We start from the raw sequence: 25,817 nt of genomic DNA on the forward strand, positions 1-25,817 counted from the left end.
CCACACATCCTTCTCCTCGCTCTCCTCTCCCTCCCCCTCTCTCTATGCCCACTCTTTTTATTTCACTATAGCCTTTTTCTCTCAACCCATAGTTCTTTAGGTACTTGATTAATGCATTGCTAGGTTATAACATCTTGGTTGACTTTCAAAAAAGTTTTTTCTTCGTTAAATTGGCTCATATTGGTCAGATTTGTTTCCTCAAGACCATTGCTTTATGTGATTGCATGCATTTTCTAGTTCTTATTTAGCTAATTTACCAAGAATCCACTTTACAAAAGAAATCTAACTGATGGATTATTTTTCTCAAGTGTATTATTTTTTCCTAGACAGTGCCATTTTAATTTTAGTTGAACAAGCTTTTAAGGGATTGAGTGATACTAGGATGATACTAAAATCAATTGATTTGATAAATTTGTTACACTTGGATAATCCTTTGATGAACTGGACCTAAACAAATAGATCTGTCCTGGATTCGAATTTTTTGGGTTGGAACCGAGTTATACATAGACCCAAACCGACCTAACCAGTTCCGACTCGACCTAAATGATCCGTTGGGTCAAAATTGTAGCCATGGATTCGACCCAATCTGACTCGATTTTCTATTAGATTGAATCTGGGTGCAAATTTAAGATTCGAACAAGAAACCAGATTAGATCGGAATCACTCATGATCCGGTATAATCCAAACCATTTGCACCCCTAAAAAACCATACTTGACGATTTTCTAGAACCTAGATTTTCTCTGGAAGACCTCTTTTGTTGATGAGTTGGAGCCTTTATCTCTGAGTCAATTCCCACCTGAACCTCTTTTTTAATATCTGATAAAACTAGTCCCTCCCCAGTCATACAATGGCTCTGTCTCCAATCTGTAACCGTGCTTCACCGCGTGTTGTAACAAACTCCAATTTAATAAACAAACAAATCCCCCGGGCTCTTCCTCCGATCCGCTTCCAACCCTCGCTCTTCCCCTTCCTTCTTCGATGGATCTTGCCGGCGGCGAGTACATGCCTTCCAATGCGACTCCCACCACTAAAGAGGCGCGTCTCCGTCGCGCCCACTTCCCCGGCGCCGTCAAGCAGCGCGCCTACCGCTTCGACGGCCTCGGCAACTACACCACCAAACAATGGGACCTCACACAAGCCAACGGCAGCGGCAACGGCGAAGAGTTCTACTGGTACCACGTCGAGCTACCCAAGGGGAACCAGAAGCTAGCCGGCTTCGCTCAATACCTCATCGACGTCCTCTGCCCGCCGTTAAAGCTCCACGACATCCTCGCTTTAGTTAGCAATGGCCCCTTCGTCGGCCACGTCGACGGCGCGTTTGTTTTCCGGGTGAACTCCCCGGGCCCGGCGGCGAGCAATTTCACTCTCCGGCTTGCGGCGAGGGTGACGGAGAACTCGGTCGTCACGGTGTCGCTCGGGAGGGTGCCGAGGCTCGGGTTCTCGCCGACGGGGCAGTCGCTGCTTTCGGAGATTCCGAGCGTCGGGGGCGATGGGGAGAAGGCAGCGAATGGGAGTTTTGTGATTCCGGAGCATGTGCTGGAGTTCTTGTTGACGATGAATCACTCGGAGGAGGCCGACAACCCGGTGCCGAAGACGGTGTCGAATTTGGTCGTCCATATTATTGATACACATTTGGATCATATGCAGGATATAGTGACTAAGATGGAGATGGAATTGGACTCTGTGGAGCTCGAATTGGATAAAGGTAATTCATGTTCCTGACAAATCTTGCTCATGTAATATTTCTCTCTCTTTTTTTGTTGGATTAGTGCTTACTAATTACTGCTTAATCATATTCTTAGTTTACAAATTGCTATTTAACTGGATGTAACTGTTCTTGATGTATTCTGAGAAACTGATGATTCTTGTGACATAAGTTACACGATTAGGAAAACTTGGTTGGATAAGAAATAAAAATTTGTTAATAATTTGTGGAGGATTGGGAGAAGTTGGACCTGGAGAAAAGGTATTCTTAGGTTTAGAATGAAATTAATGAGGATTTGAGAGGGTAGATCAACTAAGTTGTGTGTATTGGAAAAGAAGGAAGACGTATTAAAATTGCATTGGTGGTGTTGGCGAAAATAGACGTACATTTTAAGGAGATGAGAATTTAGGGAGTTCTAAGAGTGGACCAAGTCCATCAGAAAGGATGCCACCTCATGATGGAAGACTTATTTCAGATCTGAGAATAAAAAAGTGATAAGTATGCATATCACCACATGTTGGGTCTAGTGTAAGTTTAAATATTTGTTGAAGAAAAGATTTATTCCATCAAGAAAAAAGAGAGAAAATATCTACTCAGATTTCCTCAGAGACACATCTTCCTCTGGATGTTTTGATAATAGGAAACACCTTTTTATTTTCTTTCATTGCTGGTTGGTTCATGTGGATGGACTATTTCAAGATGTATATTTAAGGTATTACTTAGGAGTATGAAGTTTACACTATGGATATATTATTGGGTTGCAGGTTATTTTCTTGAAGTATGGATGTTTTGCAGTATATTACGTGGTGTATTTATTGAAAGGAAGCCCTATATTGCTTGAGTTTGGCATGGAGAGCATTTAAATTAGATATTTCGTGTTGCCTCTTAAGACAAGATCCAGTGTAGGGATAGAAGGACGAGCTTATTACATTACAAGTTAGTTTCTAGAAGCCTGTTGAATGGGAAAACACATGTGAGCAGGATGCCAATGATATCATCGTGAACCACAAGGTTATAAGCAAGCGATTCATAAATCTGAACTAGTGCTATAAGTACACTTACTGTTGGCTTCACTAGAATATGTATAAAATAAATTGTCAAGTTTATACCAAAATAATTAGGATTTGTTTCAACTAGATGCTTAGTTCGGATTGTTCTAGATTAATAAAATTTGTTTATGGATTCAAAAAAAAGTCAAGGGAAGGAAGAGAATTTGGGGACAGTGATTTTTATAGTGTAGGCATATGGTAGCTTTGTCGAAGCAGTGATCTCTATAGTGGAGTTATATGATACTAGATTTTGTTTATCATAGACTTTAAAGTGAACGAACTCAACATTTTCATGGAACAAAATACATTCACCCTGACCTACTTTCTTGCACCAATTAGGAAATTCTGGCTTCAATTTTTCGATAATTCTTTTTAGGTTCCAAAAAAGGTTTGAAGTTTCGGCTGAAACAATCCTTTTTACCCAACACCAATTTGAAACGGACCAAAATTTTCAGTTTCAGTCAGTTTCAACCAAAATTGACTGAAACTATTTTTTTTTTCGTTTGACAAGTTTATATGTTCAAAAAATTCTAACATTTTCTGGAATTCGTTAGTATTATTGAATGTCACATTTATCTATGGATCTAATAGTATATTTTATATTATTTTTGGCTAAGTTTTGTAATTATTGTGCACAAGTTGTTAATTTAATGTGTATCTTTACTACTTAATAAAGTGTCATGTGTTACTTTGTTTCTTTTTCTTATTCAAATGAAATTTTTCTCTTCTTTAGAATAAAATGATATAACCGCTAAAGTAGTGAAAGAGAATATGTTCTTATTTTGATGGTGTCTTCTCTAGCTTTTTGGAATCAAATGCACTTAAATGGTTTTATTCTTACTTAGTTTGTGTTATTAAATGAAATATGCTTTGGGAAAAGTTAATCATAATAGAGAAAATATGAAAAATTATATAAAAAACAGGAAAATGAGGGAAATTACAAGAATTACTGAAAAGTATAAGATATTATAAATGTTAGAGAAAGTACAAATATGTCTAACATGTTAAGCTTTGCACAGTTAGTAACTTTAGTTTTCAACGTGAAACTACCTAAAGTCACAAATAATAACCCTAAAGAACTCAAAATATAATCAGTAATCTAGAATAAAATTTTGCTATTTTTCTTTTTTTAGAGCAAAATTTGCCAAAATCATTGAAACAGCCGAATCGAAACTCTACTTAGAGGATAGAAACTGAACTTTTAAAACATTAGTTCCAATAGTTGAGCTCATCCATCATGCTATCGCAACTCTTCACAATCTTCATCCATTGAAAGTGAACGCAATTTGGTGATACTATATCCTGTTTCCCATCTTTAAATGTCTGTTTGAGTTGGTAACTGAAAGGGATTGCTTTCAATGATGGAATCTGCAGGTATATTTTTTGAGCTTAGCATATTACTTTATGATTGCATTTTTTTATTACATAATTGACTTTCTGAAAGCAGAACATTCCTTGGAAAAGATGCTTCTATCTGAAATTTATTTTCCTCCACCAAAAGGGTTTTATGTTTGTTTGTTTTCAACAAATTTGTTTACAGACCAATAATTTGGTCATCCATCAAGCTGGGACAACTTTATACAATTTCATACCATTGAAACAATACCATATATCTTCTGTGTCTCATAAAATATCATCAGTTTGTATAACCCACATGAGTATGTATATCAGCAGTTATGTACTGCATACTCGTTGAAAAGTTTTTTATGATATTACTCGAGTGTTTGGAAACTTCCATTAATCTCAGAGAGAAATAACAATTGACATTTGTAGTCAATCAGCCTTATATTTTGTCGAACTGGCCATTTATAAATTTCTGTAGCTTTAAAAGCTACAGCACAAGCTCATAGTAGGACGTGTAAAATAATTTACTAGAGTAGTCATATTCTTAAATGCTTCCATTGTTTATGGAAAATAAATAAATAAACAATGAGATTATTTCACTGCAGGTGGCTCCTCATTAAAGAAACAAATGTTGGATGACAGAAGATTCCCCAAAATGCATCTGAATTTGCAGCACCTTCTACAGGTTATTCTTTTCTTTCTCACGAGCATAATTTGAATAGGAAATATTATTTGCTAACTCTAAATCCTAGTCGTCCAAGTTGGCTGGTCATTCAATGCTGTCTCAATTTTGAGCTCTTCTGGTTGTGTTTATGAACGCCCTGCAGGTAGTTTCTCATGGCGAGCAGGTCTTTCCACGTGTAAAAGAGAAGTGTGCAACCAAAAGTTGGTTTGCAAGTGAAGACATTGTTGCTCTTGAAGAACTAATTGGTCGTCTTAGGAGGCTAAAAGAGAATTTGGGATTTATAACGAATCGGGTGACAGCAGTTCAGGCTGGTCTTGATAGCTGGCAATCAGAACAGATAAACCGGAAGCTCTACTACCTTTCTTTCCTCTCGATGATCTTCCTTCCATTATCTATTGTCACTGGAAGTAAGTTTTCTTGCCCTACAAATCAGAGTCTAAGTTTAAATTACCGGTTTCTTTCGATAGTAGCTGATATTTTCATTTTTCTTCTGCAGTATTTGGGATGAATGTCGGAGGTGTTCCATGGACAAATCAGAGGGACCCTGAATTGAAAGATGGATTCATTAATGTTATGATAGTCTGTGCAGTGATACTGTTTCTTTTGTTATTTTGTTTCATCTTTCCATCTCTCTACACACGTATATCTGCTTGGAGAAGAAAGTATGCACTGAAAAAGAGCTGGTCTCTTAATAGAAAATCTTTCTTCAAAAGAACGCTTCCTAATGGTGGACTTTGGAGAGGAGAAGGTTACACACGCATCTGAGTAGTTACCTCCAGGTATTGTATATCTACTCTGCTTATTGCTGCTATTGTATTGTTTTTGTAGGGCTTCTACTCTACATGTTAGATAGAGAAGATGTCCTTGTTCTCAGATATACTTTCCTTTCTTGACATTGGCACATCTAAACCGTTCTTTCATGTGCATGACTGGTTCTTCATATGTTTTCAGGAAGTCTTGTTCTCCTGCCCCTTGAAAGAAAAGTTTGTCTTAACACCATCATGGAGGAGTAAAATTTCAGAGCATGGAACACCAAGGAAAGATTTCTTCCTTCTATTCAGATGCGAAAACGAGATCAGTGGGACCTCTGCATCAGAAGCTTGAAGTGTGCTCTGAAGATTGAAAAGTAGTTTGATATTTAATTTACAGTGTACAAAGAAAGTTAAAATCATCATCTATTGAAACTTCTGAATTTTTTTATTCATTTATTGTTTTGAAAGTGTAGAGCTGTTGCAGCTGTGTTTGTAACTATGGGTTCCTAACTTCTAAACTATGGGCCCAACTATAAGCATTCCTTTCCTTATTAAATTCATAGTGTGTATGTTCAAAAATTCAGTTTTTTATGGATGAAGAGCACATTAATTAGCATGCAAAATGATAATTTTGATTTTTAAAGTCCATTTATGGTGCTTTTCATTAAGATACTAGTCCAAGATACAAGATTGGATGAGCTTGGCCACCTCAACGAGGTCCATCCTAAGGATTAGTTTATATTCGTTGCATGCAACGGTTTTGGTTTCAACAGATTCAGTTATATATGCATTTTGAAAATTTTCATACTAAACTTTATTCTTACATCTTACATTTTGGCAAGTTCAGGAATCCTAGTACTCTTCACCAAATGATAAGGTCATGTTCTGCTCTCATGGCGGTCAATATCCTACTGGGTCTCAGAAGAAATTACCCAGGCAACTCATGAACAAAACCTACACGCATAGCTGATCTCATAAAGCTCTAGCCAAACTTTGACTGGCTCAACTGAGTTCATTTTCAGCACTATTTTCAGGAAGAGAGAAGAAATGAAACACTCTGCAGTAGCACCTTCGGTTCACGAATGCACATTGATCAAAATGATCATAGCGACTTTGGTCGGTGCAACTTTTGCCTACAAGGGGTAGTGTTTTAGTTCTGCATCAAAAGGAATCACTTCTAAATTTTGTTTGGAGAGCAAAGTATGTTCCAATTATTGACTAAGAAAGATAATAATTCTAGGTCATTGGTTAATCTTCTATCCATTCCATTGTCAATAAGCCGTTTTATAGAATCAAAGATATCGCATTTTATTCTGCCAAAAAGCGAAAACATCATATTTTATGTGAGGATCTGTGCGGGCGTGTGTTTAGTCCCACATCGGTGATTCGCTGGACAGATCTTGGGTACTTATACGAGATCAAGGAACCCAAATAATACCTTCCAGCTAGCCATTTTGGGTGAGATCCTGAGTTGTTACAAATGGTATCAGAGCGGACCCAGCCCATAACCTATGTGGACTAGGAGGACACTATAGCACGGATCCATTGGGGTTGACCACGAGCCGATCGTGGTGTTTGTAATTAGATTTTGAATGAATTTGAATCCTTAAGCTGACGGGGACGTTAAGGTTTGAACGGAGGAGTATGTGAGGACCTGTGTGGGCGTGTGTTTAGTCCCACATCGATTATTCACTGGGTAGATCTTGGGTACTTATATAGAATCAAGGAACTCAAATAATATCTTTCGGATAGCCATTTTGGATAAGGTCCTGAGTTGTTACATTTTACGAGAAACATTTTGGTCCAAATAATATTTCTACCATTTAATTCAAACTCCAAATAAGTTCTCAAATTGTCATCTGTCTCCGTATCATACAAATAGAATTATGCATCTGCGTGGAACCTTGCAGCATGCGATTTATCTCATGCTTGCATTGCTTCAGGAAAATTGTTTAGGTCACCATTTGCAGTATCATCTTTTCACCAATTGAAAGACTGATTGGATAAAGTTAGGGTTCATCAAGGCAATTACTAATTTTAGTTTCACTACTTTCACTCGATTAAAAGAAGTATGCTGCAATTGTTATTCATTAAAAGACTGAGTTACCACCTCTGATTTTATTTTACAGCTTTTTTCTCTTTTCAGAGCGATCATGCCTTCGGTTTTTTATCCAGAGAGCCAAGAACAACTCTTCTTTTCCCCTTCCCTTGGGCCAACTCTACCCAGGCATTTCTCACAAGCATCGCTCGTGTCCCACCCTTGTTGCTCTTGCTCATTAATCAAGTGATCTCAAGATGGCTGTAGCCAAACTCCTGCAATGTGCCGGTTTGAACTTTCATGAGAACCCGGTTGGGACATGCACACATTTGATTGTTATATAGGCTCGCCTCATTATCTAAAATAAAAAACATTTCCTACCAAAGGATCGGTCAAATAATATCACACTGGTAAATAGCGCAATACTTCGTAAATTTCTGCTATTTGAATATTGAACATCATAACCATGAATAGGAATGAAACAGCTATATGAACTATTGGGGAGATCATAGCCTCTTTTCCTTGGGTAATATGAGCCCATAGGTTATTTCATTCAACCATCAACATGATTGCATCTCTCTACCCTAAGGATCGTCTCAATACATTATTCCCTCCATTATCCTAACATATATATACCTTGAAATCTAATTAGCAGCCTTAATTGAGTTTTCTATAGGAAAAAAAAAATAGCAGGTGTTCCTTCTTCTTGCCTTGGACATTCTTGACTAAATTATGGATATGCCAAGGCTTGCTTATTGCATAGTATTATTTTGCATAGCACCAATCTATATGAACTGATGAGAACCTTCTGTACTCAAAGCTGAAGGGCCAAGTCTATATCATGATAGAAAGGCATCCACCTTCTAATAAATTTTAGCAATCAAAATAACAACAGAAGCTCTTCGAAACACCCCGTCGCGCAATATCGAGCTTCATCACCTCCTTTTCATCCTCACAAAACACATCTTACATCTACAACCAACATCCATGTTCAACAAAACCATTTTTGCTTGTTTTTATAGAGAGGAGACACCCATGGGCATATTAGTTTGCATTCCAAGTACTAAAACTATTCACTAGTAACGACAAATACAAGAACTGTCTGCAGTTTACAAGCATAGTTACATTCCAATAGTACTAAAACACTTAATAAAAGAAAAAGAACTTATACGCTCATTCTCCAAAAATATAAAACTAAACTGAATGAGAATAATCTGATCTGAATTCCCTGGACAATAGACTAGTTTTTCTTTTAACCTTTCCAGCTAAAGCTTGAATAAATTTACTGTGTTATTCCTTCATGAAATATATTTCTGCTACTGCTACATAAACAAGGTCACCATCAATCTGAAGATTGAAGACAAATTCTTCCTCGTGAATCAGGGAACTGGGGCTTATCCCAATGGCCACACCTCTCTGAGCTTCTGGGTTCGAGTCTTGGATGTTGCATTCTCAGTATTCAGACCTGGATAATTATAGTGCAAGTGGATCTCCTTCCCTTTCCTATGAAATAAAAGAGGGCGGAGAGTGGGAAATTCCTCCTCCAGAGAATGGGACAAAATGGATTACAATCGATTAAAAGTGATAACAAAGGAAGACATTATATGGATTTCTGTATGTGAGCACATTATGCATTAACAGTTCTCGCCATCCACTTGAATTATACTTTCCTTGTCATATAGAATAACATGGAAGTCAACTGGATCAATTTGAAGTATGCAGCTCAGATATCATGGGACCTAAACCTAGAAATCAGTAATAAATTGGATAAGCAGCTTAGAAGTAGATATGATTTCTACCAAAACCCAGAACTACATATCGATCTACTGCAATTGTAAATTTGTAATCTCTTTATTTTATTAAAAAAATAAAGGATTCTAATATTCATCCGCTTCATGCCATATCCTTTATGGTAAATCAAATATCATGGCAAGCTACAAGAACGTTACTTCGTACCGCAAGGTTCCATAATCCCAAAGGTCTTGTGAGCAGCACCTAAGAGGACTTTTATCGGCTGGGGATCTTACCTATGCAATATAAAGTGATAAAGTTATGGCAATCTTTTCAGAATCTTGTCTACATTATTTTCCTGTACAGCAACTTTCAGATACCGAAAACGGACTCATGCGCATCCAAGGTCTTTGTCCAGGTTGGCAAAAACATAATTTTCTTCTCATATAAACATCCCATAGATTTATTTGTGAAGTATTAATTTAGAATGGGTTCTCAAGTCCAGCTAAAATTAACTTTTATTCTGAACACTTAGTCAAAGGTAGAACATAGAGAAAAGCTTAGATGAACATCACCTACAACATTAATGCCATGGAAAAAAGCTGCTGGTAGATACACAAAAAATTCTTTGGTTTATTCTCAGGTAACTGGACTAAACCAAAGCATCCCTGTGATCACTCAGAATCACATCATTGCATTTAAACTAAAACTGTGTTTAGATGAAAGAATTAAATCTCCTCTGAACACTTTGCTTAATCAGATGCATATTAAAAAAGAAATGGCTTTGGACCCTAGAAATTCAGTTACAAACATCTGACAGATAAACTGAAATGAAAAAGACCATGTAGTGTCTAATTTCTTATAAAGAGGGAACAAAACAGTGCATGATACCTGTCAGCATACACTGGTAATAAAAACAAATATTGTAATGATAGTATACTGCACCTTAACTGCTTATTTTATCGAGATATGAGAATACTCAGTGAAGGCTGGCGCAGCATATGTAAAAGCATAATTCTGCATATTACTGTGTCTCACTAGTAGTTTAGCATATGTAATTTTGAAGGTGCATGTTTAACACTCAGTCATCCAAAAAAATCTAATCATAAAGCTATGATTAAGTAATAAGTACTAACAACGAATTGAGAATAGCAGAATCACAAAGTCAGTGCTGATGTTTCCACTATATCAGGAGAGACATTATCTGCAAAAGAAAATTTTAAGGTTTTGTTCACTGATACTATATTTCACAGTAATATATAAAGACTAAAATTAGCAGAGGTTGTTAAGATCAGTCAATACCATTTGGTACACCTGTAGAAAGCATTCGATCTATGTTACCAATGCGCCTCTGTATTGACTTCAAGAGCAAGTTCAATGATGAAACTCTCTTGCAGATAGAGGATATCTTGACTGCATGTTGCATAATGAATGGGATGGGTGCATCTTCTAGTAGCTTATCTAGTTCTGCAACAACAACATAATACAGGAGGATTTAGCAATCAAGAATAAACTTTAAAAAGACATATAAAAGTGCACACGAATGCATGTTGAGACAATCACCAATATGGAAAAGAAAAACATGGTTCAAGTACAGCGGCTCAAACTAACTTAGATTTGCACTGATTTATTTATTCAGAAAATAAGTACCTATTTCAAGGAAAAGTAATTAAAATCAACTTGTGCCACATAAATTTTCAACAGAAATAAGGTATACTACAATAGAACAGGGGTCTAAGTACATGTCTTGGGCATGGCTATGAGTGTTATCTCCTATATGGCGACCGGTGCTAGGAAATATTTAAACCACTAATTTGTAAATCTGGAGGAAAACATAAGTGAATAAACTATAAAAAATTAGAAATTTCACAGGAAAAAATAACTGATTTATTGGGCTGTTTGGACACGTGATTTCCTCATATATATTGACATCCTCCATATGATTGGGAAGGACATGGGAGAGGAGTTAGGCAGAGGAGAAAGAAGATATAATCAAAGGATGGAACAAATCCCATCAACAAATTTACAAAATGCAGTATATGACCATGTCACGCCCCGAGCCCAGAACGCGGCAGACGCCGCATGCCCGCACGGCGGGCCGCACATGCGTGCAAGGCAGCTGATTCTATCGAAGAAATTACATATGTTTAAAGATGACATAAATATTTAAGTTGGTCAAAAGCAGTCTTCAAAATAGCATATGCCAGCATAATTCAAGTGTCCAAGCTAATCTAACTAAAGGACCCATAACTGAAGGAATCGCCGGAAAATCTAACGCACTCCCCAATCCCGTGCGATCAAGCCTCTGGATTTGAAAAACAGAAAAAATAAAATAATGAGCTACACTAGCCCAGTAAGCAACAAATACCCCAAAGCGGGGTCAGAGCATATCAAATCAAAATATAGGATAATGTATGGAATAAATCATAAATAACATCGTTTTACTGTTTTCAAAACTTATTATTATTTTTTCAAAAACTCTGATACCAGATTCTCAACATAATAGGCTACGGTCACGTAACCCAGTGGCATGGGTTGCACAGAGTACCAGAAACCACTATTGTTAGTCACCGGTGGCAACGGTGTCCAGAAACCACTATTCTAATCACCGATGGTGTGGTGTCGAAACCGATTCCTCACAGATTACAAGTCGACAGGTCCAACGTATAATCTCCATTGGCGGGGCCAGAACAGAACAGAATAGATCATAGCCATGCTGAGAATGCATATATATATAAACATATTTCATAAATTAACCAGTCATAGTTTACGAATTTAAGAGCATATAACAAAATTTTCAGATGAAATTTAAACATGCCAGACCCATTTTACTAAATGCAAATCATATTTCGAAATTTAATCCACTGATAGTTATTTTATTAAATAATTTGAAAAATGCACTTTGAAGCATTAAGTTACTTACCTCTTCTCGCTTAACTCCTACTTCAGGTAGGCGGATCGGGTTCACCTGTTACATTTAATTAATTTCTTTATTAATTTTAGATCAAAAATAATATTATTGGGTTTCGGGTTTCGGATTTTGGGTTTCGAATTTTGGATTTTGGGTTTCGGATTTCCGAGTTTCCGGGTTTCGGGTTTGGATTCCAGATTTTGGGTTCGGGTTTCAACTGGGCTCAAGTTGGGCCCACAGTGAATCGGGCCCAAGCTTGGCCCAGTTCGGCCCACATGGGCCTTCTTCCTCACCGAGCTCTCCATGGACAGGGGAGATGGGAGAACAGGAGAGGAAGGGGGATCAGCAGGGTGGTCGGCCTAGGTGGCCAGCCTAGGCTGTCGGGGGCCGTCGCCCGGTCGACGGCCAACCGACCACAGTGGTGGCCGGCGGTCGCTGTGGCAACGGGCATGAAGACAACCGAGCATGGTCTCGGTTTGGGGCCAAAACAAAGGGAAGAACTCAAGGATGTTTAGCAACAGAATAAAGAGAAAAAGAAGGGGCTTATCGGCGGTCGACGAAGGCGGTGGATCCCGGCCGCAGGTGGCTCGATCCGGCAGCTAGCAGCGGCGACGGCGGTGGGGTTTCCAATGGCCAAACTAGATCAAAAAAATAGGGGAATAAGAAAATCAAAGGAGCTTGGCTCTCGGGGTGGCTGAACTCGATTGAAGTGGCGCATGCGGTCACCGGAGAAGAAGGAGAAGCAGGGAAGAGAGGGGGGAGGAGAGAAGGTGCTCGGTGGAGGATCCAAGGGAGGAGGAAAGGGGGGTTTTATAACCCCACTTCAACGGCTCCCCGCTGTGAAAATCATGGTAGTGAGGCGAAATCAACGGCCGCTCGTGCGGCCGTAGGGTGGCCGCGGAACAACCACGGGGCTGCCGCGTAACGCCCGCGGCACCCCGCCCTCGCTGTGCCCGAAGAAGCCGGAGGGGATCGCATCTGCGATCCCCTACTCTAGCCCCTTCCAAAAGGGGAATGGGGCTGAAGTCGGCTGGGGCTGCCGACTTCAGCCCCGTATCTCACATTCTCTCCCCCCCTAAAAAATTTCTTCCTCGAAATTTGAGAGATCTATGCCTTTCAAATTTAAAGATGCTCAGCTCATTGAGTAATATAAATCCAAGATCTCATTCTTCTCGATCAAAAGTAGTGTGATAGATAACTTTGGATCAATTATCAAAAATTTCATATAGACTCGTAAGGATAGCACTAGATAAGTGACTAACTAAAATCTCATATTGAAATTATCATCTTGATGCATATTCACTCGAGATCGGATTAGGATCAATTCACAATAGAATTGATTAATATTAGTTGTGTTTGGGATAGAATTTGAAATGAAATAGATCTCATACACTTATCATGGTAGTGTGCTGATCCCTCAAAGGAGAATAACCAACCTTAGAGTCAAATCATTATATTGCTAAGAGTATGATTCACAAAATGAACATGTACTGATGATCATTAGATAGCAACGAGCTATCTCAAAAATGATTTGCATCAAATAACAAAAGCAAGTCTAAGAAGGCAAAGTATTAATACCATGATTCAATATGCCACAAAGCTTTTAACTTGAACTTATAAATCATAATATGGGAGCAAATAATGCATGGTTTATTTAGATACTTAACAAATTAGTCTGTATTTAATTAATAATCAACCAATCCTGGTCATGATATACTCAATTTTTTCTTAGCATACCCAAAAATAGCAAAGTCTATCCAAGAAATAATATAATCATATCATGATTGACCTGAGAATTAATAGTATTCACCTTCCCTTATTAACAAAATCTTTCATTATTGAACAACATAGTCTTTCACATAACACAGTCAATATTTTTGACCAGTTTAAATTGACTCAGTCCATCATACTTTCGTTGTGCAACTCTGATCAATATTTTCCAAAATTTCTTAATGATCCTAGATCATCAACATTTTTTTTTATAATATCCAAGCAAAATTTTATCCTTGCTTTCCAAGTACACTAGGTCATGATTAACCCTTGAGATAGTTGCCGTATTTGTACCATCATATGATCAAGTAATCATATTCTAGATCCAAATTTGAACTAAGCCAATTCTAGTTTCCTTTGACAATTCCATTATACAAGTTGATATTTATTCTAAGCTTCGATAATTAAAAGATTCTAGATTAACTTACTCAGGAGCCTACTTAATCATCCCGAATCTTTTCTTTTAGGCTAAAATTATTTGGGCCTCTCATGAAATCCCACTTGCATTTCACATATGATGATACAAAATCCATAATCAACTTATGGCCTTGATTTATAAATATTTAACTCACAAGAATCTAATAATTTGGTTTAAAGATTTACAAGAAATTCTACTAAGATATATGCTCTATGTTTTTACATTGAGATCAACTCCTCAAATAAGTAAAATATTTTTATTTATAATACTTCAAACATTTCGAGATCTTGTAAATCTACTGGACTTAGAGAATTTACTAATAACACAATGATATCCATATCGATCAAAATCAAAATACTATACTTTCCAACAATTTTTTTTTTTGCATAATAGATAGAAGTACCTACACTAATGACACTATGATATCCATATCAGTCAAAATCAAAAATACTATTCTTTTCTTTGACAATTGAAATTCTCCTTAATAAGGAAAACCATTAGAAACTATTTCCAAATCACAAAGTTAATATCGCTGACCAGCTTAAAATAATTCAAACAACCAATATTCTTATAATTTACTAAATCACTTCCAATTAAAATATCAATCTGCATTGTAATTTGAAAAGATCTAAAATTTCAAATTCTAGGTAAAGCCAAAGAAAAATTCTAGAATTGCATCCCAAATATGTTTTCTATCTACACAAGAGTTTCGTATATGATCCACATACAGATTTCCATCCTCGAAGAATATTTTCTGGTCCAAGCTTTAAACATCTTTTTATAAATGAACCTTAATTTACCACCAAAATAATTAACTTCTACTAGAAGCAATATCCACAGTGCATGATATCAAGTTAAACTTCCAAAATAATTACATTGCACAATAATATCCCATGATTAATATTCCTTCACTTAATTTAGTCAAAATCTAATTCATCATAACTTGAAATACAAATGGCTCTACCAAGAAAACTCTTCGAATAGCTTATTCACACTTCAGTTACGACCATAATTAGGTTGCATTCTAATTTTAGCATTTCAAAATTCTGATACAATAACACAAATTTATCAATAACAAAAGCAAATAAATACCTTCGTCTAATGGCCTAATGTCTACCCATCTCTTAAACTTTTCGATGAATTCTAAAGATCCTAAAACTTAAGCTCCGTCTGACTATTTCAAACACAATCCCTAGGAATCTAAAACCTGAGCTTTGATACCACTAAATCTGTCACGCCCCGAGCCCGGAACGCGGCAGATGCCGCACGCCCGCACGGCGGGCCACACAGGTGTGCAAGGCAGCTGATTTTATCGAAGAAATTACATATGTTTAAAGATGACATAAATATTTAAGTTGGTCAAAAGCAGTCTTCAAAATAGCATATGCCAGCATAATTCAAGTGTCCAAGCTAATCTAACTAAAGGACCGATAACTGAAGAAATCGTCGGAAAATCTAACGCACTCCCCAATCCCGTGCGATCAAGCCTCTGGATCTGAAAAATAGAGAAAATAAAATAATGAGCTACACTAGCCCAGTAAGCAACAAATACCCCAAAGTGGGGTCAGAGCATATCAAATCAAAATACAGGATAATGTATGAAATAAATCATAAATAATTTCGTTTTACTGTTTTCAAAACTTATTATTATTTTTTCAAAAACTCTGATACCAGATTCTCAACATAATAGGCTACAGCCACGTAACCCAGTGGCATGGTTGCATAGAGTACCAGAAACTACTATTGTTAGTCACCGGTGGCAACGGTGTCCAGAAACCACTATTCTAATTACCGGTGGCGCGGTGTCGAAATCGGTTCCTCACAAATTACAAGTCGACAGGTCCAACGTATAATCCTCATTGGCGGGGCCAAAACAGAACAGAACAGATCATAGCCATGCTGAAAATGCATATATATATATATATATATATATATATAAACAGATTTCATAAATTACCTAGTCATAGTTTACGGATTTTAGAGCATATAACAAAATTTTCAGATGAAATTTAAACATGCCAGACCCATTTTACTAAATGCAAATCATATTTCAAAATTTAATCCATTGATAGTTATTTTACTAAATAATTTGAAAAATGCACTTTGAAGCATTAAGTTACTTGCCTCTTCTCGCTTAACTCCTACTTCAGGTAGGCAGATCGGGTTCACCTGTTATATTTAATTAATTTTTTTGTTAATTTCAGATCAAAAATAATACTACTGGGTTTCGGATTTTGGGTTTCGGATTTTGGATTTCGGATTTCGGATTTGGATTTCTGGGTTTCCGAGTTTCCGGGTTTCGAGTTCGGATTCCAGATTTTGGGTTCGGGTTTCAACTGGGCCCAAGTTGGGCCAACAGTGAACTGGGCCCAAGCTTGGCCCAGTTTGGCCCACATAGGCCTTCTTCCCTACTGAGCTCCCCATGGAGATGGAAGATGGGAGAACAGGAGAGGAAGTGGGATAGGCAGGGTGGTCGGCCTGGGTGGCCAGCCTAGGCGGCCGGGGGCCGTCGCCCGGTCGACGGCCAGCCGACCACAGTGGTGGCCGGCGGTCACTGCGGCTACAAGCATGAAGACAACCGAGCATGGTCTCGGTTTGGGGCCAAAACAAAGGGAAGAACTCGAGGATGTTTAGCAACGAAAAAAATTGAAAAAGAAGGGGCTTACCGGCAGTCGACGGAGGCGGCGGATTCCGGTCGTAGGTGGCTTGATCTGGCAGCTAGCAGCGGCGACAGCGGTGGGGTTTCTAACAGCCAAACTAGATCGAAAAAATAAGGAAATAAGAAAATCAAAGGAGCTTGGCTCCCGGGGTGGCTGAACTCGATTGAAGGGGCGCACGCGGTCACCGGAGAAGAAGGAGAAGTAGGGAAGAGAGGGGGGAGGAGAGAAGGTGCTCGGTGGAGGATCCAAGGGAGGAGGAAAGGGGGGTTTTATAACCCTATTTCAACGGCTCTCCACCGCAAAAATTGCGGCGGTGGGGCGAAATCAACGGCCGCTCGTGTGGCCGCGGAACGACCGTGGGGCTGCCGCGTAACGCCCGCGGCGCCCCGCCCTCGCTGCACCCGAAGAAGCCGGAGGGGATCGCGTCTGCGATCCCCTGCTCTGGCCCTTTCCAAAAGGGGAATGGGGTTGAAGTCGGCTGGGGCTGCCGACTTCAGCCCCGTATCTCACAGACCATTTCATAGGAAGTCAGATGAGAGCACAAAAGTGCGATCTAAGTACCAATTAACTTAGCCTAATGCTAGCAAAATAATGATAAATAATAGGTGTTAACATTTACATGATTAAATATTTTATCCTTAGCACTTATTATAATTTTTATCATTATATAAATTCATCTCTTCCCAGCTGCAGAACAGAGCCCAAATTCAGCCGTTCGCAAGCACCTCAGCATCCTTGCCGCGTCCGTGAGCCGCATCAACCCTCTCAAGACCCGTCTGCGTCTTACGATCCGTGATCGAATCATGCCGTGATCAGCCTTTCTCCCAGCTCCAACGATGAAGCCCAGCCATTCAGCATCCCATGAAACATCTCCCAGCCATGTCTGCCTCTTTCCTTGTTTCTTCCCAAAATAGAGCATACGAATCTCAGCGTCCGCGTGCAGCCATCATCTGCGAGCATCTCCGCATGCCATCCAGATCCTCACAAGTCCACGCGTGCATCCCAGTCTTCCGCGTCCACGCTCCTTCCGGCCGTCCGCGTGCAAAATCCACCGCGATCCAGCCTCTCCCAGACATCCCGCGTCCGTGATCTCAGCGTACGCATCCCAGCTCTTCCGTCTTCCTCGCAGTCCACGCATCCTAGCTCCTCTTGAATCTCCAACGATCCAGGTTCTCCCAGTTCACAGCGCGTCCCAGCATGCCACGTTTGTCCGAGTCCGCATCCCAGCTCCAAACCTCCTTCCGTTCGCGATCAGATTTCGTCCGCGCTTCCTAACATGCCACGTCCGTGAACCAGCTCCCCCGAGTTCCCAGCAACCGTGATCCCAGCTCCAAACCTCCTTCCGATCCCGAGCATCTCCATTCCAGCGTCACAGCAAGATCACACGCTCCCGGATCTTTCTCCCATGCATCCAAGGCCCTTCTACCAGATCCCACACGTTCACAGAGCATCTTAGCGGCCTCATGCGATCAGCCTTCCAGCCACGTCCGTGAAGCCTTCCCGCATCCGATTCTTCCGGATCCACGCGTTCATCCTTCCATTCACGATTAGATCTCGTCCGCGTTCACAGCAAATCCCGTGATGCATTCCAAAGCTTCCACATTCCAGCTCCTCTCGGATCCCTAACGATCCAGCCCCAGCATCTTCCTCGCAGTCCACGCGTCCATCCGTGCTTCAGCCGAGCCCGTGTCACATGCGTCCGCCCGCTTCTTCTGCCTCTCCAATCTTGGTTGAGCCTCTCCGCGTCCGGGATACTCGGCAGCCAACACGAGAGGAGCATCCCGTGTGATCAGGGGGTCCACTGGGAGATATAAGGAGCTCTCTTCTCGGCTGGAGGGGAAGGGATTTGTAAAAAAAAGAACAGAGCCTCAATCCCTCATTCGAAAAACAGAGGAGGCCCTCTGTCAAAAGGAAAAAAAAAAGAAAGGGAAACAGGGCCTCCCCTGTTTCCGAAAAGAAAAGAAAGAAAGGAAAAGGGGAGAATGAAAGGGGGACTCATTTTTAAAATGAGTGGCTGATTTCTTAGGAAGGGAGATGGAGGAACCTTTGATGTATTGCTCTTTGAAGTAAACTCTAAACTTTTGCCGTGAATGAATTGTATTTACTGATATGTTTTTGATCCATGCATAGTTATTTCGTAGATAGCTCTTTAATGGATTATGATTATTGATATATGGATTGCTTTAGTATTTGATTCGTCGTAGACGTAGAAAGCACGACGAATGCTTAAAAATTGAGTTCATATGTTCATGAAACATATACCATGATTAGATCTATCCTACCATTCATTTTTAATCAAGAACCATAGAGTTTATTTCTTGAATGCAATATCGTCAAGGGGGATTCCAGATCCCTACCATCTTTATTTTATTAAACTTTGTTTATTGCTATATTGTTCTCCGATTTTAATTTTTGAAAATAAAAACATAATTTTAATCCACAAATTTATTGAATTAATTAATCTAAAATTATATTAAATAATCTCATATATATTTCGTTCCCTGAGGATTCGACCTCGGACTCCCGAGAATTTACTACTTGTGCGATTCTCCTGCACTTGGGAGAACAATTTTATTTTTGCATCAAGTTTTTGGCGCCGTTGCCGGGGATCGGCTTATTTATTAGTATAATTTTAGATTTAATTAATACTTTAGTAGTTAGTCTTTTTCTTTCGAAAAACAAAAAAAATCTTTACTGCTGTTTTTTTATTCCCTGCACAGTCTGCATCAAACTCTGATATCAAAGAAATTAACCGTCTGATTGAACTCAAATTTGGGCGTCAGGTGCAGGACCTGTGTTTCTTTCATCGGAACGGTCTGATTGACATTCTGAAACTTTTAAGACCATTATATTAATACGAAACCTTGCTGCTTTCTGTTTTGAATTTTCTGTATATAATTGTTTTAGAATCAGAATTTTATTGTTATCATATCTCATTAACCCTTGTTGCTAATTGAAAATTTAAGAAAAAAAAACTTTAAGAAAAGAGAGGAAAAACCTAAAATTTCAAATTTCAAACTTCAACTCATAAAATTTTTTTAAAAAAAATAAATAATTTGCTTGATCACCTATTCAATGAAATTTAATGTCATGTCATAAAACATTAAAAAAAAAAATCTATTGATTGTTGCATATAGTATAAGGCATCAACATAAAATATTCTAAGGGCTGAACCCATTTAAAAAGATAAGGTCGGAATTTCATCACTCGTCCTTAGCCCAAAAATCACCCCATTGCATAAATATCCTAAGCTTAATTAAAATCAACTAGACGTTTGCCCCTAAGGACATTCGAGCTGAATAGGACGAAGACCACCGAAAGTTGCACCAATTTTGCTCTGTGGCTTAGTTGATGTCTAGGCAAGCTTTGTCCCTATAAGGGAGACAGTTCATCTGTTCGAGGCAAGTGGGTTTTAAGTGGGACCTTTGCGAACGCACCGTGACCCCTCCACTTACCTGGAAGCTTACCTGGTCAACTCGGTTCATTAGACCGGATTGGAGGCTTAGGTGCCCTCTTCAAACCAGTTAGGAGCTGTCTAGAAATTTAAGAAAAACATTAGAAATTGAGGTGTAATGTTTAGTTGCATGTTTGATTGTGAATAGATTTTTATTTTAGGGTGTAGTTTTAGGGTATCTTTAGTTGGTACTTATATTTATATTTATTTTTTTTAAAAAAACATAAAAAAATTAATTAAATTTTGTATGCTAGGTTGGAATAGGGATGACACCGGTCGATTAAGTCGTACAACTTTAGATCATCCCTTAGGACACATCCTTGAAATTCCTTCGCAGTATCTCACACCTTGTGAGATGGCAAATTTTCCTGATGATGTAGGAAGTCACCATGGTGATGAAGGTAGACCCCCAGTTATGACACTTCGACAATACTTACATCCCACTAGGACTAGTCAACCTTCATGCATGATTATTCCTGAAAATGTAGGACACTTTGAAATCAAACCAGGAGTAATTCAATTGCTGCCCAAGTATCATGGGATGGAATCCGAGAACCTTTATCTTCATCTTAAGGATTTTGAAGAAATTAGCATCACATTTAGAGTGCCAAATGTATCGGAAGACGTCCTTAAATTGACCTTGTTTCCTTTTTTCTTAAAGAATAAAGCCAAAACATGGCTGAACTCCTTGAGACCTAGATCGCTAGGAACATGGCATGATATGTAAAGAGAATTCTTGAAAAAATTCTTTCCCGCACAAAGGACTAACTTTTTGAAAAGGCACATTAGTAATTTCCAACAAAAAGACCATGAAACATTTTATGAATGCTGGGAGAGATTTAAAGATTTGCTTCTCTCTTGTCCTCATCATGGGTTTGAAACATGGAGAACCATTAGTTTCTTTTACGAAGGGTTGTCTCCACAGTTGAAACAATTTATAGAGACTATGTGCAATGGTCTATTTCTGGAAAAGCAACCTGATGAGGCATGGGACTATTTAGACTCGAGACTGCACAATTATGGGATACAGGGGATAGAGTGAATAAACCTTTGCCTAAGCCTACTAGCATTCCACACGGGGGCCTTTACAACCTTAGTACTCAGGATGATATTCAGGCTAAAATGGCAGCGCTTACTAGGAAGGTAGAGGAAATTGAACTTAAAAGGATTGAACCCGTCAAGACCGTAGAACATAACAGCGAGTGTTGTAGGATTTGCGAGATGCCTGGCCATCTCATCACTGATTGCCCCACAATACCCGCATTCAAGGAAGTCTTGCACGATCAGGCCAATGTTATGAATACCTATCAAAAATCTTTCAATAATCCTTTTTCGGGTACTTACAACCCTGGATGGAAGAACCATCCAAATCTCAGGTGGAGGAATGACCAACCTCAACAAGTATATAACCCAACTCCTCCACCTCCGCAACCACATTATGCACACGCACCCCCTCAAAAATCCAGTCTCGAAGAAACTTTGCAATCTTTCATGCAAGGTCAAGCTAAAATCAATGATGAATTAAGAAATCAACTGACAACGCTGACCACTGTTTTAAGTGCTCAAGAGAAAGGTAAGCTACCAGCTCAACCACAACCTAATCCTCAAGTCTATGGCGGTAGTAATGCATCATCTTCAACTTCGCATAAAGAGCAAGCAAAGAGTATAATAACTTTGCGAAGTGGAAAGATTATTGACCGACTAGTCCCAGAACAAACACAAGTCATACCTGATTCTGACCCTCCCAAGATAAAAGAAAAGGATAATGAAGAAACTGAAGCACCAACATCTACTGAAAAAATTGAATGTCCTTTTCCTGCACCATTTCCACAAAGATTAAAGCCCTTGCAAAAGCTTGAACCAAACTCTGAAATTCTTGAGCTTTTTAAGCAAGTAAAAAATCAATGTACCTCTTCTTGATGCAATCAAACAAGTGCCTTCATATGCAAAATTTTTAAAAGATTTGTGCACTGTCAAGCATCGTTTAAATGTCAAAAAAAAGGCATTTCTGGCTGAAAATGTGAGTGCAATTTTACAGCATAACATTCTTCCTAAATATAAGGATCCAGGTTGCCCAACTATCTCGTGCATCATTGGCAATTTTAGGATTGAGCGAGCATTGCTAGATTTAGGAGCGAGTGTGAACTTGTTGCCATATACGGTATATGAGCAACTCGGTTTGGGTGAGTTGAAGCCAACAACTGTGACCTTACAATTAGCTGACAGGTCAGTGAAGGTTCCTAGAGGGATTATCGAAGATGTGTTGGTCCAAGTAGACAAGTTCTATTTTCCTGTTGATTTTATCGTACTGGACACACATCTGGCTTCCAATTCACCATCTCAGATTCCGGTCATCTTAGGACGTCCATTCCTTGCAACTTCTAATGCATTGATCAATTGTAGGAATGGTGTCATGAAGCTTTCTTTTGGCAATATGACCTTGGAACTGAACGTCTTTAGTATAGGTAAATAACCCAGTGATCATGAAGAAAGTAAAGAAGTTGAATGGGTTGAAACCATTGCGGAAGAATATTTGTTAAAAGAAACATTTACTGAATCGGCCGACAATGGTTTAATAGATTGGTGTTCTGAAGGTACTGCTAATGACGTGGTCCCACCTGGTTTAGATAATTCGGATGTTATGATGGTCAATGGGTGGAGACCGCGAATAGAGAAATTTGAACAGTTGCCACCTCGAAAAGCAAAGATAGTACCATCCCATGAACAAACACCTAAGCTCGAGTTGAAACCTTTACCGAAGGAACTCAAGTATGCCTTTCTTGGATCCGAGGACACATTTCCTATAATCATCTCATCTGATCTGGATCATGCCCAAGAAAAAAAATTACTTGGTGTTCTAAAGAATCATAAGGGAGCTTTAGGATGGTCTATTGCCGACTTGAAGGGGATTAGCCCTTTAATTTGCACGCACCGGATATATTTGGAGGACAATGCCAAAACCACAAGGCAAATGCAACGTAGGTTGTATCCTACGATGAGAGATGTGGTTAAAGTAGAAGTCCTCAAGTTGCTTGACGTGGGTATTATTTACCCAATTTCCGATAGCAAGTGGGTGAGTCCTACTCAAGTCGTGCCCAAGAAAGCAGGTCTGACGGTAGTCAAAAATGATCAGGGTGAACTAGTTCCAACTCGTGTTCCGACGAGTTGGCGCATGTGTGTTGACTACTGAAAATTGAATTTGGTCACTAGGAAGGATCACTTTCCCCTACCCTTCCTAGACCAAGTTTTGGAAAGAGTTGCAGGACACAAATTTTATTATTTTCTCGATGGCTATTCCGGGTACTACCAAATCGAAATTTCACCTGAGGATCAAGAGAAGACTACCTTCACTTGTCCTTTTGGCACATTCGCTTTCCGTCGGATGCCATTCGGGTTGTGTAATGCACCTGCAACATTCCAAAGGTGTATGCTCAGTATTTTTGAAGAAATGAATGAGAAATTTTTAGAAGTGTTTATGGATGATTTCTCTATTTTTGGCGATTCTTTTGATGATTGTTTATTACATTTACAAGCAGTCTTAGCTCGATGCATGGAAAAGAATCTGATACTAAATTGGAAGAACAATTTTATTTTTGAATCGCCAAAAATAGAGAAATCATCCATAAACACTTCTAAAAATTTCTCGTTCATTTCTTCAAAAATGTTGAGCATACACCTTTGGAATGTTGCAGGTGCATTACACAACCCGAATGGCATCCGACGGAAAGCGAATGTGCCAAAAAGACAAGTGAAGGTAGTCTTCTCTTGATCCTCAGGTGAAATTTCGATTTGGTAGTACCCGGAATAGCCATTGAGAAAACTATAGAATTTGTGTCCTGCATCTCTTTCCAAAACTTGGTCTAGGAAGGGTAGGGAAAAGTGATCCTTCCTAGTGACCAAATTCAATTTTCGGTAGTCAACACACATGCGCCAACTCGTCGGAACACGAGTTGGAACTAGTTCACCCTGATCATTTTTGACTACCGTCAGACCTGCTTTCTTGGGCACGACTTGAGTAGGACTCACCCACTTGCTATCGGAAATTGGGTAAATAATACCCACGTCAAGTAACTTGAGGACTTCTGCTTTAACCACATCTCTCATCGTAGGATTCAACCTGCGTTGCATTTGCCTTGTGGTTTTGGCATTGTCCTCCAAATATATCCGGTGCGTGCAAATTAAAGGGCTAATCCCCTTCAAGTCGGCAATAGACCATCCTAAAGCTCCCTTATGATTCTTTAGAACACCAAGTAATTTTCTTTCTTGGGCATGATCCAGATCAGATGAGATGATTATAGGAAATGTGTCATCGGATCCAAGAAAGGCATACTTGAGTTCCTTCGGTAAAGGTTTCAACTCGAGCTAAGGTGTTTGTTCATGGGATGGTACTATCTTTGCTTTTCGAGGTGGCAACTGTTCAAATTCCTCTATTCGTGGTCTCCACCCATTGACCATCATAACATCCGAATTATCTAAACCAGGTGGGACCACGTCATTAGCAGTACCTTCAGAACACCAATCTATTAAACCATTGTCGGCCGATTCAGTAAATGTTTCTTTTAACAAATATTCTTCCGCAATGGTTTCAACCCATTCAACTTCTTTACTTTCTTCATGATCACTGGGTTGTTTACCTATACTAAAGACGTTCAGTTCCTAGGTCATATTGTTTCATCGAAGGGCATGGAAGTTGATAGAGCCAAGATTGACTTAATCGCCAAGCTACCTGCACCCAAAACGGTTAGAGATGTTAGATCATTTTTGGGTCACGCAGAATTTTATAGGAGGTTCATCAAGGACTTTAGTGTCATAGCCCGACCATTATGTAACCTCCTATCCCTTGATACACCGTTCAATTGGACTGAAACATGTCAAGAGGCATTCGAAAAATTGAAGGCTATGCTTAGCACTGCACCCATCGTGCGACCACCTGATTGGTCATTACCTTTTAAGATCATGTGCGATGCTAGTGACTATGCTTTAGGAGCTGTCCTAGGACAACGCAAGGATAATAAGCCATATGTCATCTACTATGCAAGCAAAATCTTAAATGATGCTCAAATGAATTACACCACCACCGAGAAGGAATTGCTTGTAGTAGTATTTGCATTAGACAAATTTCGCTCTTATATCCTTAGTGCTCCTATTGTTATCTTTACAGATCATGCAGCGCTAAAATATTTATTGGATAAGAAAGATGCCAAACCACGCTTAATACAATGGATACTTCTACTCCAAGAATTTGACATCACTATCAAAGATAAAAAGGGAGTACAAAATATAGTTGCTGACCATTTAT

The 25,817-nt window shown here is 39.1% G+C and overlaps 1 protein-coding gene and 1 pseudogene across 1 annotated transcript; one reads left to right on the forward strand and one right to left on the reverse strand.

The window, feature by feature from the left end:
- The first annotated feature begins 864 nt into the window (after positions 1-864).
- LOC103699545 lies at positions 865-6,115 on the forward strand. The gene is made up of 5 exons (XM_039121152.1): positions 865-1,706; positions 4,705-4,784; positions 4,927-5,191; positions 5,281-5,563; positions 5,736-6,115. Exons 1-4 carry the CDS (start codon positions 980-982, stop codon positions 5,547-5,549), a joined length of 1,341 nt encoding a protein of 446 aa, XP_038977080.1. The 5' UTR covers positions 865-979; the 3' UTR covers positions 5,550-5,563; positions 5,736-6,115.
- Positions 6,116-21,296: 15,181 nt separating this feature from the next.
- LOC120107727 lies at positions 21,297-21,394 on the reverse strand (annotated as a pseudogene).
- Between the last annotated feature and the right edge of the window lie 4,423 nt (positions 21,395-25,817).

The sequence above is a fragment of the Phoenix dactylifera genome, unplaced genomic scaffold (genome assembly GCF_009389715.1).
Source record: "Phoenix dactylifera cultivar Barhee BC4 unplaced genomic scaffold, palm_55x_up_171113_PBpolish2nd_filt_p 000988F, whole genome shotgun sequence".
NCBI lineage: Eukaryota > Viridiplantae > Streptophyta > Magnoliopsida > Arecales > Arecaceae > Phoenix > Phoenix dactylifera.

Bases quoted from the DNA above. Each gene is read 5' to 3' on its own strand.
- LOC103699545 (XM_039121152.1), top strand. From the start codon at position 980: ATGGATCTTGCCGGCGGCGAGTACATGCCTTCCAATGCGACTCCCACC. The intron at 1,707-4,704 runs GTAATTCATGTT...ATTTCACTGCAG, and splicing joins GGAGCTCGAATTGGATAAAG to GTGGCTCCTCATTAAAGAAA. The intron at 4,785-4,926 runs GTTATTCTTTTC...AACGCCCTGCAG, and splicing joins ATTTGCAGCACCTTCTACAG to GTAGTTTCTCATGGCGAGCA.